This window comes from Xenopus tropicalis, chromosome 8 (genome assembly GCF_000004195.4).
Source record: "Xenopus tropicalis strain Nigerian chromosome 8, UCB_Xtro_10.0, whole genome shotgun sequence".
NCBI classification, from domain to species: Eukaryota; Metazoa; Chordata; class Amphibia; order Anura; family Pipidae; genus Xenopus; species Xenopus tropicalis.
Genome location: NC_030684.2, coordinates 145129077 through 145141659, shown reverse-complemented (window position 1 = coordinate 145141659; position 12583 = coordinate 145129077). Strand labels below are relative to the sequence as shown.

General features: G+C 58.8%; 1 protein-coding gene across 6 annotated transcripts in view; it reads right to left on the bottom strand.

Moving 5' to 3' along the window:
- pbxip1 (PBX homeobox interacting protein 1) overlaps window positions 1–12583 on the bottom strand; it is a 32006-nt gene extending 19423 nt beyond the window's left edge. For 2 of the 6 annotated variants that reach the window (XM_031891264.1, XM_031891267.1), the window contains exons 1-3: window positions 12474–12582; window positions 7343–7516; window positions 1285–1371 (exon numbers count right to left, since the gene is read on the bottom strand). In XM_031891264.1, coding sequence (XP_031747124.1) covers window positions 1285–1344 — 60 coding nt within the window. In that variant the 5' untranslated portion in view covers window positions 1345–1371; window positions 7343–7516; window positions 12474–12582. Of the gene's footprint in view, window positions 1–1284; window positions 1372–4032; window positions 4225–7342; window positions 7517–7625; window positions 7805–12473 lie in introns of those variants that run through there. The other 4 variants (XM_031891269.1, XM_031891265.1, XM_031891266.1 and 1 more) reach the window with 4 other exon arrangements.

The window sequence follows — 12583 nt, the reverse complement described above, 5'->3', positions numbered from 1 at the left end:
TCCCTGAGTCACAGTGGGGTAACGGGGACATACAGGAACCAGTTTATACTGGGAGTGTGCCAGTCGGTGAGTAGGAGCGCTTCCCCCCTGTTTCCCTGAGTCACAGTGGGGTAACGGGGACATACAGGAACCAGTTTATACTGGGAGTGTGTGCCAGTCGGTGAGTGGGAGCGCTTCCCCCCGTTTCCCTGAGTCACAGTGGGGTAACGGGGACATACAGGAACCAGTTTATACTGGGAGTGTGCCAGTCGGTGAGTAGGAGCGCTTCCCCCCTGTTTCCCTGAGTCACAGTGGGGTAACGGGGACATACAGGAACCAGTTTATACTGGGAGTGTGCCAGTCGGTGAGGAGCGCTTCCCCCCTGTTTCCCTGAGTCACAGTGGGGTAACGGGGACATACAGGAACCAGTTTATACTGGGAGTGTGTGCCAGTCGGTGAGTAGGAGCGCTTCCCCCCGTTTCCCTGAGTCACAGTGGGGTAACGGGGACACACAGGAACCAGTTTATACTGGGAGTGTGTGCCTGTCGGTGAGTAGGAGCACTTCCCCCCGTTTCCCTGAGTCACAGTGGGGTAACGGGGACATACATGAACCAGTTTATACTGGGAGTGTGCCAGTCGGTGACTGGGAGCGCTTCCCCCCGTTTCCCTGAGTCACAGTGGGGTAACGGGGACACACAGGAACCAGTTTATACTGGGAGTGTGTGCCAGTCGGTGAGTAGGAGCACTTCCCCCCGTTTCCCTGAGTCACAGTGGGGTAACGGGGACATACAGGAACCAGTTTATACTGGGAGTGTGCCAGTCGGTGAGTAGGAGCGCTTCCCCCCGTTTCCCTGAGTCACAGTGGGGTAACGGGGACATACAGGAACCAGTTTATACTGGGAGTGTGTGCCAGTCGGTGAGTAGGAGCGCTTCCCCCCGTTTCCCTGAGTCACAGTGGGGTAACGGGGACATACAGGAACCAGTTTATACTGGGAGTGTGTGCCAATCGCTTCCCCCCTGAGTCACAGTGGAATGCTGGGAGCTGTGTCAGCTGCCCGTGTAGCTGCCCCTCGCTGGGGCTGTTTATAGCTCAGGATTGCGCTTACTCTGCCAAATGGTACTGACCCAACAGCTGCGCCGCTCAGTCTCCCTGCGGACGTCGCACCCCCTTCCCCTGCTTCACCCACTCCCACAGAGACACTGATCATAGGGAGGTGAAATTGGAGCTGGACTGTAAGCTCTTGAGGCCAGGGAATGGATGGAACAATAGCCCCGTGTAATGGCGGCTGTTACCTCCCCACTCACCTCATTATTAGTGATCACCCAGTTATTCTCCGAGTCCCTGCTCTCTGCTGCGTCGGCCATCTTGCTCTGGATCCAGCGAGTCCCAGGCTGGGGGGAACAAGAGAGCGTCACTGGGGGTAAAGGGGGCAGTTGATAAGATACAGAGGGCATTAAGGAGAGAAACATGAAGCTCAGTTCCTACTTACCCCCCCCCCCCCGCTCGGCACTCACACACATAGGGCTCAGTTAATGTTTTTCTCCCATGCAAATCAGCCCAACTCCCTGCACTGCCGGCACACACAGGGGCCCCGCTGAACTCACACTCCCTGCACTGCCGGCACACACAGGGGCCCCGCTGAACTCACACTCCCTGCACTGCCGGCACACACAGGGGCCCCGCTGAACTCACACTCCCTGCACTGCCGGCACACACAGGGGCCCCGCTGAACTCACACTCCCTGCACTGCCGGCACACACAGGGGCCCCGCTGAACTCACACTCCCTGCACTGCCAGCACACACAGGGGCCCCGCTGAACTCACACTCCCTGCACTGCCAGCACACACACAGGGGCCCCGCTGAACTCACACTCCCTGCACTGCCGGCACACACAGGGGCCCCGCTGAACTCACACTCCCTGCACTGCCAGCACACACACAGGGGCCCCGCTGAACTCACACTCCCTGCACTGCCGGCACACACAGGGGCCCCGCTGAACTCACACTCCCTGCACTGCCGGCACACACAGGGGCCCCGCTGAACTCACACTCCCTGCACTGCCGGCACACACAGGGGCCCCGCTGAACTCACACTCCCTGCACTGCCGGCACACACAGGGGCCCCGCTGAACTCACACTCCCTGCACTGCCGGCACACACAGGGGCCCCGCTGAACTCACACTCCCTGCACTGCCGGCACACACAGGGGCCCCGCTGAACTCACACTCCCTGCACTGCCGGCACACACAGGGGCCCCGCTGAACTCACACTCCCTGCACTGCCGGCACACATACAGGGGCCCCGCTGAACTCACACTCCCTGCACTGCCGGCACACACAGGGGCCCCGCTGAACTCACACTCCCTGCACTGCCGGCACACACAGGGGCCCCGCTGAACTCACACTCCCTGCACTGCCAGCACACACACAGGGGCCCCGCTGAACTCACACTCCCTGCACTGCCGGCACACACAGGGGCCCCGCTGAACTCACACTCCCTGCACTGCCAGCACACACACAGGGGCCCCGCTGAACTCACACTCCCTGCACTGCCGGCACACACAGGGGCCCCGCTGAACTCACACTCCCTGCACTGCCGGCACACACAGGGGCCCCGCTGAACTCACACTCCCTGCACTGCCGGCACACACAGGGGCCCCGCTGAACTCACACTCCCTGCACTGCCGGCACACACAGGGGCCCCGCTGAACTCACACTCCCTGCACTGCCGGCACACACAGGGGCCCCGCTGAACTCACACTCCCTGCACTGCCGGCACACACAGGGGACCCGCTGAACTCACACTCCCTGCACTGCTGGCACTGTTAGTCCTTGTGACACGAGTGGGGTACACCTGTACTGTTAGGGGGGGACAGGCCTCACCAATCACTGCAGAACCAGGAAGTAAGCAGGGGTCTGCCCAGCCAGTTAGTTGGGGCAAAATGTAACCAGCTGGGCACTATGTAACCCTGTAACCATGGCATTGGCACCAATCAGGGCTTTGGGTAGTTTGCCCCTGTTTGGCTTTTGTTCTCCTTTAATTTGTTCTTCTTTAACCAGCTCAGTACGGCCAGTGGGGGCATTGAGCCCTCTCCCAAACACTGCTCCAACCCTCCCATACAGGGGGCCCTGCTAGCAAGGGGGGTCCCTGGGGGGGCTACTAAGGGTGGGGGGGGCACTGCTGGGAGACACATACACAATGAGTGTCACTTACTGAGAAGGAGCAGGAAGTAAATATTTAGAAAAAGGAAGTGCCAGATCTCCATGTGTTCCATTCTCTAGGAACACTGTATACCCTCGGATACACGGATGTGTAGGCTCTACCCCTAGGGCTGAAACAGCAACAGAGCAGCTAAGGGGGAGATTTATAAAGCACTAGCGCCCCACTGAGTGTGTCTGTGGCACAGCAAGGGCCCCCGGGAGACCCCCGTGTAAGGCAGGGCCCTTACAGCTACGAGACAAGCGGAGAGCCAGAAAGCGGTCTAGTAACTGTCACATCATGGCCCCCGGCAGCACTCACATCATGGCCCCCGGCAGCACTCACATCATGGCCCCCGGCAGCACTCACATCATGGCCCCCGGCAGCACTCACACCATGGCCCCCGGCAGCACTCACACCATGGCCCCCGGCAGCACTCACACCATGGCCCCCGGCAGCACTCACACCATGGCCCCCGGCAGCACTCACATCATGGCCCCCGGCAGCACTCACATCATGGCCCCCGGCAGCACTCACATCATGGCCCCCGGCAGCACTCACATCATGGCCCCCGGCAGCACTCACATCATGGCCCCCGGCAGCACTCACATCATGGCCCCCGGCAGCACTCACATCATGGCCCCCGACAGCACTCACATCATGGCCCCCGACAGCACTCACATCATGGCCCCCGGCAGCACTCACATCATGGCCCCCGGCAGCACTCACATCATGGCCCCCGGCAGCACTCACATCATGGCCCCCGGCAGCACTCACATCATGGCCCCCGGCAGCACTCACATCATGGCCCCCACACATACAATATGAAGTACAGATAAAGAAGTGCAACACACTTGTTTGAGCCCCAGGGGAAAGAGCAGGGAGATTCTGGCAGGGACTCTAGAACATACACACTCAGGAACACGTTCCGCTAGAAGGAAATACTGGGCGCTGGGAACTGTCTGTGGCCAAACAAGGGAAAAAGCAGCAAGAAAGGAATTCTGTGGGAAGCAGCTTACTGGCAAGTGATTGGTTGGTACAGCGGGGCACTATGCTATAGGAGGAAGGGTGCTCTCACTTGGCTCTATATGGAAATGTGGGTGCTGTAGTTCAACAACTCCCAGCAAGAGTGCAGCCCCTTAGTTTAAAGTGATACTGACACCAAAAAAAAGACTTATCAAAATATGAATATACAGTAAACATTCCCTATAGGCTGTAGTGATCATTTCTCACTTTGGCCAACCTGACTGTCCCTTCCCAACCTGACTGTCCCTTCCCAACCTGACTGTCCCTTCCCAACCTGACTGTCCCTTCCAACCTGACTGTCCCTTCCAACCTGACTGTCCCTTCCAACCTGACTGTCCCTACCAACCTGACTGCCCCTTCCAACCTGACTGCCCCTTCCAACCTGACTGCCCCTTCCAACCTGACTGCCCCCTCCCAACCTGACTGTCCCTTCCCAACCTGACTGTCCCTTCCCAACCTGACTGTCCCTTCCCAACCTGACTGTCCCTCCCAACCTGACTGTCCCTCCCAACCTGACTGTCCCTTCCCAACCTGACTGTCCCTTCCAACCTGACTGTCCCTACCAACCTGACTGTCCCTTCCAACCTGACTGCCCCTACCAACCTGACTGCCCCTACCAACCTGACTGCCCCTTCCAACCTGACTGCCCCTACCAACCTGACTGCCCCTTCCAACCTGACTGTCCCTTCCAACCTGACTGCCCCTACCAACCTGACTGCCCCTACCAACCTGACTGCCCCTTCCAACCTGACTGCCCCTACCAACCTGACTGCCCCTTCCCAACCTGACTGTCCCTTCCCAACCTGACTGTCCCTTCCCAACCTGACTGTCCCTCCCAACCTGACTGTCCCTCCCAACCTGACTGTCCCTTCCCAACCTGACTGTCCCTTCCCAACCTGACTGTCCCTCCCAACATGACTGCCCCTACCAACCTGACTGCCCCTTCCAACCTGACTGCCCCTACCAACCTGACTGCCCCTACCAACCTGACTGTCCCTCCCAACCTGACTGTCCCTTCCAACCTGACTGTCCCTTCCAACCTGACTGCCCCTACCAACCTGACTGCCCCTACCAACCTGACTGTCCCTCCCAGCCTGACTGCCCCTTCCAACCTGACTGCCCCTACCAACCTGACTGCCCCTACCAACCTGACTGTCCCTCCCAACCTGACTGCCCCTTCCAACCTGACTGCCCCTCCCAACCTGACTGTCCCTTCCAACCTGACTGTCCCTTCCAACCTGACTGTCCCTTCCAACCTGACTGTCCCTACCAACCTGACTGTCCCTTCCAACCTGACTGCCCCTACCAACCTGACTGCCCCTACCAACCTGACTGCCCCTTCCAACCTGACTGCCCCTACCAACCTGACTGCCCCTACCAACCTGACTGCCCCTACCAACCTGACTGTCCCTACCAACCTGACTGCCCCTCCCAACCTGACTGCCCCTACCAACCTGACTGTCCCTCCCAACCTGACTGCCCCTTCCAACCTGTCAGTTACAGCTCCCAATGCTAACAGACCCCTGCTGCACCAACATGGCCGCCCCCACATAGAGGGACACGGGGGATCAGACAGGGAATGGAAAAGCATTGGGCAAATACTTTTATTGCTAAATCATAAATATATAAATATTTAAAAAGTTTAGTTTTAGGTGTCGGTGTCTCTCTGAGTGGCGGGGGCCTGCAGGGGCACTCGGGTAATGCCCACTCATATCCTGCTTAATGGGCCCAAATCCAACAGGAACCAAGCCCCCCAGAGTTCCCCCGTGCCTCGCACCCAGACTCATCAGCTTGCGCTGCTGGGCGGCAGTTGGCAGGGAGGGATGGCTGTTCCCATGAAGGTGACAGAGAGGGGGCATTCTGAGAGGGGCACGCTGAAGGGCAAGGGAGAACGTTGTTAGGGGCAACGGCAGAACAAATGTGGGAAAAAGAAGTTGGATGTGGGTTCCTGGCAAGGCCCAAAAGGGCCACACAAGGGTGCCGGCGAGAGGGTGTAACCCTTAGCAACCAGACTGCGGGATGGGGCAAGTGCCCCCCTAGCTGCTGAACTGCACAAAGTTAGTGGCACCGGCGCCCACAACAGGAAGGCAGATCGGAAAGCAGCGAGGGCCGACATTTCCCTGAGCGCACACACTCCCACAATATCTATTAATAAGCTCGCTATACACTGTTTAACCCCAGCGCAGGGTAACTGCCCCCCTGCATACAGTAATGCACCCCCCAAAGGCTCCCACACACACACTGTGCCTTACTATACACACACTGTGCCTTACTATACACACACTGTGCCTTACTATACACACACTGCGCCTTACTATACACACACTGCGCCTTACTATACACACACTGCGCCTTACTATACACACACTGTGCCTTACTATACACACACTGTGCCTTACTATACACACACTGTGCCTTACTATACACACACTGTGCCTTACTATACACACACTGTGCCTTACTATACACACACTGTGCCTTACTATACACACACTGTGCCTTACTATACACACACTGTGCCTTACTATACACACACACACACTGCGCCTTACTATACACACACACACTGTGCCTTACTATACACACACTGCGCCTTACTATACACACACACACTGTGCCTTACTATACACACACTGTGCCTTACTATACACACACTGTGCCTTACTATACACACACACACTGCGCCTTACTATACACACACTGTGCCTTACTATACACACACTGTGCCTTACTATACACACACACACTGCGCCTTACTATACACACACTGTGCCTTACTATACACACACTGTGCCTTACTATACACACACACACTGCGCCTTACTATACACACACTGCGCCTTACTATACACACACTGCGCCTTACTATACACACACACACTGTGCCTTACTATACACACACACACTGCGCCTTACTATACACACACTGTGCCTTACTATACACACACACACTGCGCCTTACTATACACACACTGTGCCTTACTATACACACACACACTGCGCCTTACTATACACACACTGTGCCTTACTATACACACACACACACTGTGCCTTACTATACACACACTGTGCCTTACTATACACACACTGTGCCTTACTATACACACACACACTGTGCCTTACTACACACACACTTACCTGTCCTCACAGGAATCCCATCAAATGAGCAACTCCCTTAGTGCTGCCCGACTCCCTGCGCCGCTCGCTTGTGCCCCAGGAGCTGCGTGGGACGGAGCCGGCAGGCAGGCTGTAGGGTGCGACTGAGCCCGGGGGGGGCGCTGCTGATCAGATTGCAGAAACACGAGACAGGGGCTGAGACATAAATAGAGAAGTGAGTAAGAGACAGCAAGAGATAGTGAGACAGTTACATTTATATAAGCACGGCCAGTGCCCCTTTATTGTGCCCCCCAAACTCAGTCACCGTCTCTGAGACTTCACACAACTTTGTCTCTGTACCATGAGAGCCACTGTCTCCCCAGGGTGCACTCTCAGGGTGTGGGGCCCATACACTGGCTATTTGGGCATTTGTAGGGCAAATACACCCCCTACAGGGGAGGTTCATGGATGAGTTGAAAGGAAAGGACTGAAAGGAGCCGAATATAAACAGACTCCTCCCACTCAGACACTAAACTGACACTCACATACTCAATTGCCCTGGGGGTCACCGGACTGGCAATGGGGGATTCTGGCAAATGGGGACACCGTAACGTGCCGGAGACATCATTTGGGCTGGGCTGGTGGGGAACTGTTTGGGCCTCTGTGTTCATGAAATGCTAAAACTTATTATGAATCCCAGTCTGGACCTGTGTATTGCCTGCGGGGGGCGCCGTGGGTAAAGAGACCTAGAATAACAGGTTCAACCACTCTGTGTAGTGCAATTATATATTTCCCACTGTCACTTGAGTGACATTTCCCTGGCTGACAGTTCCTTGGGGCCCCATGTAGTTCCCTGGCTGACAGTTCCTTGGGGCCCCCATGTAGTTCCCTGGCTGACAGTTCCTTGGGGCCCCCATGTAGTTCCCTGGCTGACAGTTCCTTGGGGCCCCCATGTAGTTCCCTGGCTGACAGTTCCTTGGGGCCCCCATGTAGTTCCCCGGCTGACAGTTCCTTGGGGCCCCCATGTAGTTCCCCGGCTGACAGTTCCTTGGGCCCCCATGTAGTTCCCCGGCTGACAGTTCCTTGGGGCCCCCATGTAGTTCCCTGGCTGACAGTTCCTTGGGGCCCCCATGTAGTTCCCCGGCTGACAGTTCCTTGGGGCCCCCATGTAGTTCCCCGGCTGACAGTTCCTTGGGGCCCCCATGTAGTTCCCCGGCTGACAGTTCCTTGGGGCCCCCATGTAGTTCCCTGGCTGACAGTTCCTTGGGGCCCCATGTAGTTCCCTGGCTGACAGTTCCTTGGGGCCCCATGTAGTTCCCTGGCTGACAGTTCCTTGGGGCCCCATGTAGTTCCCTGGCTGACAGTTCCTTGGGCCCCCATGTAGTTCCCTGGCTGACAGTTCCTTGGGGCCCCCATGTAGTTCCCTGGCTGACAGTTCCTTGGGGCCCCCATGTAGTTCCCTGGCTGACAGTTCCTTGGGGCCCCCATGTAGTTCCCTGGCTGACAGTTCCTTGGGGCCCCCATGTAGTTCCCTGGCTGACAGTTCCTTGGGGCCCCATGTAGTTCCCTGGCTGACAGTTCCTTGGGGTCCCATGTAGTTCCCCGGCTGACAGTTCCTTGGGGCCCCATGTAGTTCCCTGGCTGACAGTTCCTTGGGGCCCCCATGTAGTTCCCCGGCTGACAGTTCCTTGGGGCCCCCATGTAGTTCCCTGGCTGACAGTTCCTTGGGGCCCCATGTAGTTCCCTGGCTGACAGTTTCCTTGGGGCCCCCATGTAGTTCCCCGGCTGACAGTTCCTTGGGGCCCCCATGTAGTTCCCTGGCTGACAGTTCCTTGGGGCCCCCATGTAGTTCCCCGGCTGACAGTTCCTTGGGGCCCCCATGTAGTTCCCCGGCTGACAGTTCCTTGGGGCCCCATGTAGTTCCCCGGCTGACAGTTCCTTGGGGCCCCCATGTAGTTCCCTGGCTGACAGTTCCTTGGGGCCCCCATGTAGTTCCCTGGCTGACAGTTCCTTGGGGCCCCCATGTAGTTCCCTGGCTGACAGTTCCTTGGGGCCCCATGTAGTTCCCTGGCTGACAGTTCCTTGGGGCCCCCATGTAGTTCCCCGGCTGACAGTTCCTTGGGCCCCCATGTAGTTCCCTGGCTGACAGTTCCTTGGGGCCCCCATGTAGTTCCCTGGCTGACAGTTCCTTGGGCCCCCATGTAGTTCCCTGGCTGACAGTTCCTTGGGCCCCCATGTAGTTCCCTGGCTGACAGTTCCTTGGGCCCCATGTAGTTCCCTGCTGACAGTTCCTTGGGGCCCCCATGTAGTTCCCTGGCTGACAGTTCCTTGGGCCCCCATGTAGTTCCTGGCTGACAGTTCCTTGGGGCCCCCCATGTAGTTCCCTGGCTGACAGTTCCTTGGGCCCCCATGTAGTTCCCTGGCTGACAGTTCCTTGGGCCCCCATGTAGTTCCCTGGCTGACAGTTCCTTGGGGCCCCCATGTAGTTCCCTGGCTGACAGTTCCTTGGGCCCCCATGTAGTTCCCTGGCTGACAGTTCCTTGGGCCCCCATGTAGTTCCCTGGCTGACAGTTCCTTGGGGCCCCATGTAGTTCCCTGGCTGACAGTTCCTTGGGGCCCCCATGTAGTTCCCTGGCTGACAGTTCCTTGGGGCCCCCATGTAGTTCCCTGGCTGACAGTTCCTTGGGGCCCCCATGTAGTTCCCTGGCTGACAGTTCCTTGGGGCCCCATGTAGTTCCCTGGCTGACAGTTCCTTGGGGCCCCCATGTAGTTCCCTGGCTGACAGTTCCTTGGGGCCCCCATGTAGTTCCCTGGCTGACAGTTCCTTGGGGCCCCATGTAGTTCCCTGGCTGACAGTTCCTTGGGGCCCCATGTAGTTCCCTGGCTGACAGTTCCTTGGGGCCCCCATGTAGTTCCCTGGCTGACAGTTCCTTGGGGCCCCCATGTAGTTCCCTGGCTGACAGTTCCTTGGGGCCCCCATGTAGTTCCCTGGCTGACAGTTCCTTGGGGCCCCCATGTAGTTCCCTGGCTGACAGTTCCTTGGGGCCCCCATGTAGTTCCCTGGCTGACAGTTCCTTGGGGCCCCCATGTAGTTCCCTGGCTGACAGTTCCTTGGGGCCCCCATGTAGTTCCCTGGCTGACAGTTTCCTTGGGGCCCCCATGTAGTTCCCTGGCTGACAGTTCCTTGGGCCCCATGTAGTTCCCTGGCTGACAGTTCCTTGGGGCCCCCATGTAGTTCCCTGGCTGACAGTTCCTTGGGGCCCCATGTAGTTCCCTGGCTGACAGTTCCTTGGGGCCCCCATGTAGTTCCCTGGCTGACAGTTCCTTGGGGCCCCCATGTAGTTCCCTGGCTGACAGTTCCTTGGGGCCCCCATGTAGTTCCCTGGCTGACAGTTCCTTGGGGCCCCATGTAGTTCCCGGCAGTGCGGGGGTTACGGACAGAATGTCCCGGCAGTGCAGGGGTTACGGACAGAATGTCCCGGCAGTGCGGGGGTTACGGACAGAATGTCCCGGCAGTGCGGGGGTTACGGACAGAATGTGCCGGCAGTGCGGGGGTTACGGACAGAATGTCCCGGCAGTGCGGGGGTTACGGACAGAATGACCCGGCAAGTGCGGGGGTTACGGACAGAATGTCCCGGCAGTGCGGGGGTTACGGACAGAATGTCCCGGCAGTGCGGGGGTTACGGACGGAATGTCCCGGCAGTGCGGGGGTTACGGACAGAATGTCCCGGCAGTGCGGGGGTTACGGACAGAATGACCCGGCAGTGCGGGGGTTACGGACAGAATGTCCCGGCAGTGCGGGGGTTACGGACAGAATGTCCCGGCAGTGCGGGGGTTACGGACGGAATGTCCCGGCAGTGCGGGGGTTACGGACGGAATGACCCGGCAGTGCGGGGGTTACGGACAGAATGACCCGGCAGTGCGGGGGTTACGGACAGAATGTGCCGGCAGTGCGGGGGTTACGGACGGAATGACCCGGCAGTGCGGGGGTTACGGACAGAATGACCCGGCAGTGCGGGGGTTACGGACAGAATGTCCGGCAGTGCGGGGTTACGGACGGAATGACCCGGCAGAGCGGGGGTTACGGACAGAATGACCCGGCAGTGCGGGGGTTACGGACAGAATGTCCCGGCAGTGGCGGGGGTTACGGACGGAATGACCCGGCAGTGCGGGGGTTACGGACGGAATGACCCGGCAGTGCGGGGGTTACGGACAGAATGACCCGGCAGTGCGGGGGTTACGGACAGAATGACCCGGCAGTGCGGGGGTTACGGACAGAATGACCCGGCAGTGCGGGGGTTACGGACAGAATGACCCGGCAGTGCGGGGGTTACGGACAGAATGACCCGGCAGTGCGGGGGTTACGGACAGAATGACCCGGCAGTGCGGGGGTTACGGACAGAATGACCCGGCAGTGCGGGGGTTACGGACGGAATGTCCCGGCAGTGCGGGGGTTACGGACAGAATGTGCCGGCAGTGCGGGGGTTACGGACAGAATGTCCCGGCAGTGCGGGGTTACGGACAGAATGTGCCGGCAGTGCGGGGGTTACGGACAGAATGTCCCGGCAGTGCAGGGGTTACGGACGGAATGTGCCGGCAGTGCGGGGGTTACGGACAGAATGTCCCGGCAGTGCGGGGGTTACGGACAGAATGACCCGGCAGTGCGGGGGTTACGGACAGAATGTCCCGGCAGTGCGGGGGTTACGGACAGAATGACCCGGCAGTGCGGGGGTTACGGACAGAATGACCCGGCAGTGCGGGGGTTACGGACAGAATGTGCCGGCAGTGCGGGGGTTACGGACAGAATGACCCGGCAGTGCGGGGGTTACGGACAGAATGTCCCGGCAGTGCGGGGGTTACGGACAGAATGTCCCGGCAGTGCGGGGGTTACGGACAGAATGTGCCGGCAGTGCGGGGGTTACGGACAGAATGACCCGGCAGTGCGGGGGTTACGGACAGAATGTCCCGGCAGTGCGGGGGTTACGGACGGAATGTCCCGGCAGTGCGGGGGTTACGGACAGAATGTGCCGGCAGTGCGGGGGTTACGGACAGAATGTCCCGGCAGTGCGGGGGTTACGGACAGAATGTCCCGGCAGTGCGGGGGTTACGGACGGAATGTCCCGGCAGTGCGGGGGTTAATGTGCCGGTACCGCTCCCGCTGCCCCAAACTCACCTCACAAACTTCTCTACAGCAACAGGTTCCAGTTCTCGCATCCCACGTGACTCCAGCTGGCCAATCAGCGCTCTCCCCCAGGGAGCGGGGCCAAACAGAACGTCTCATTG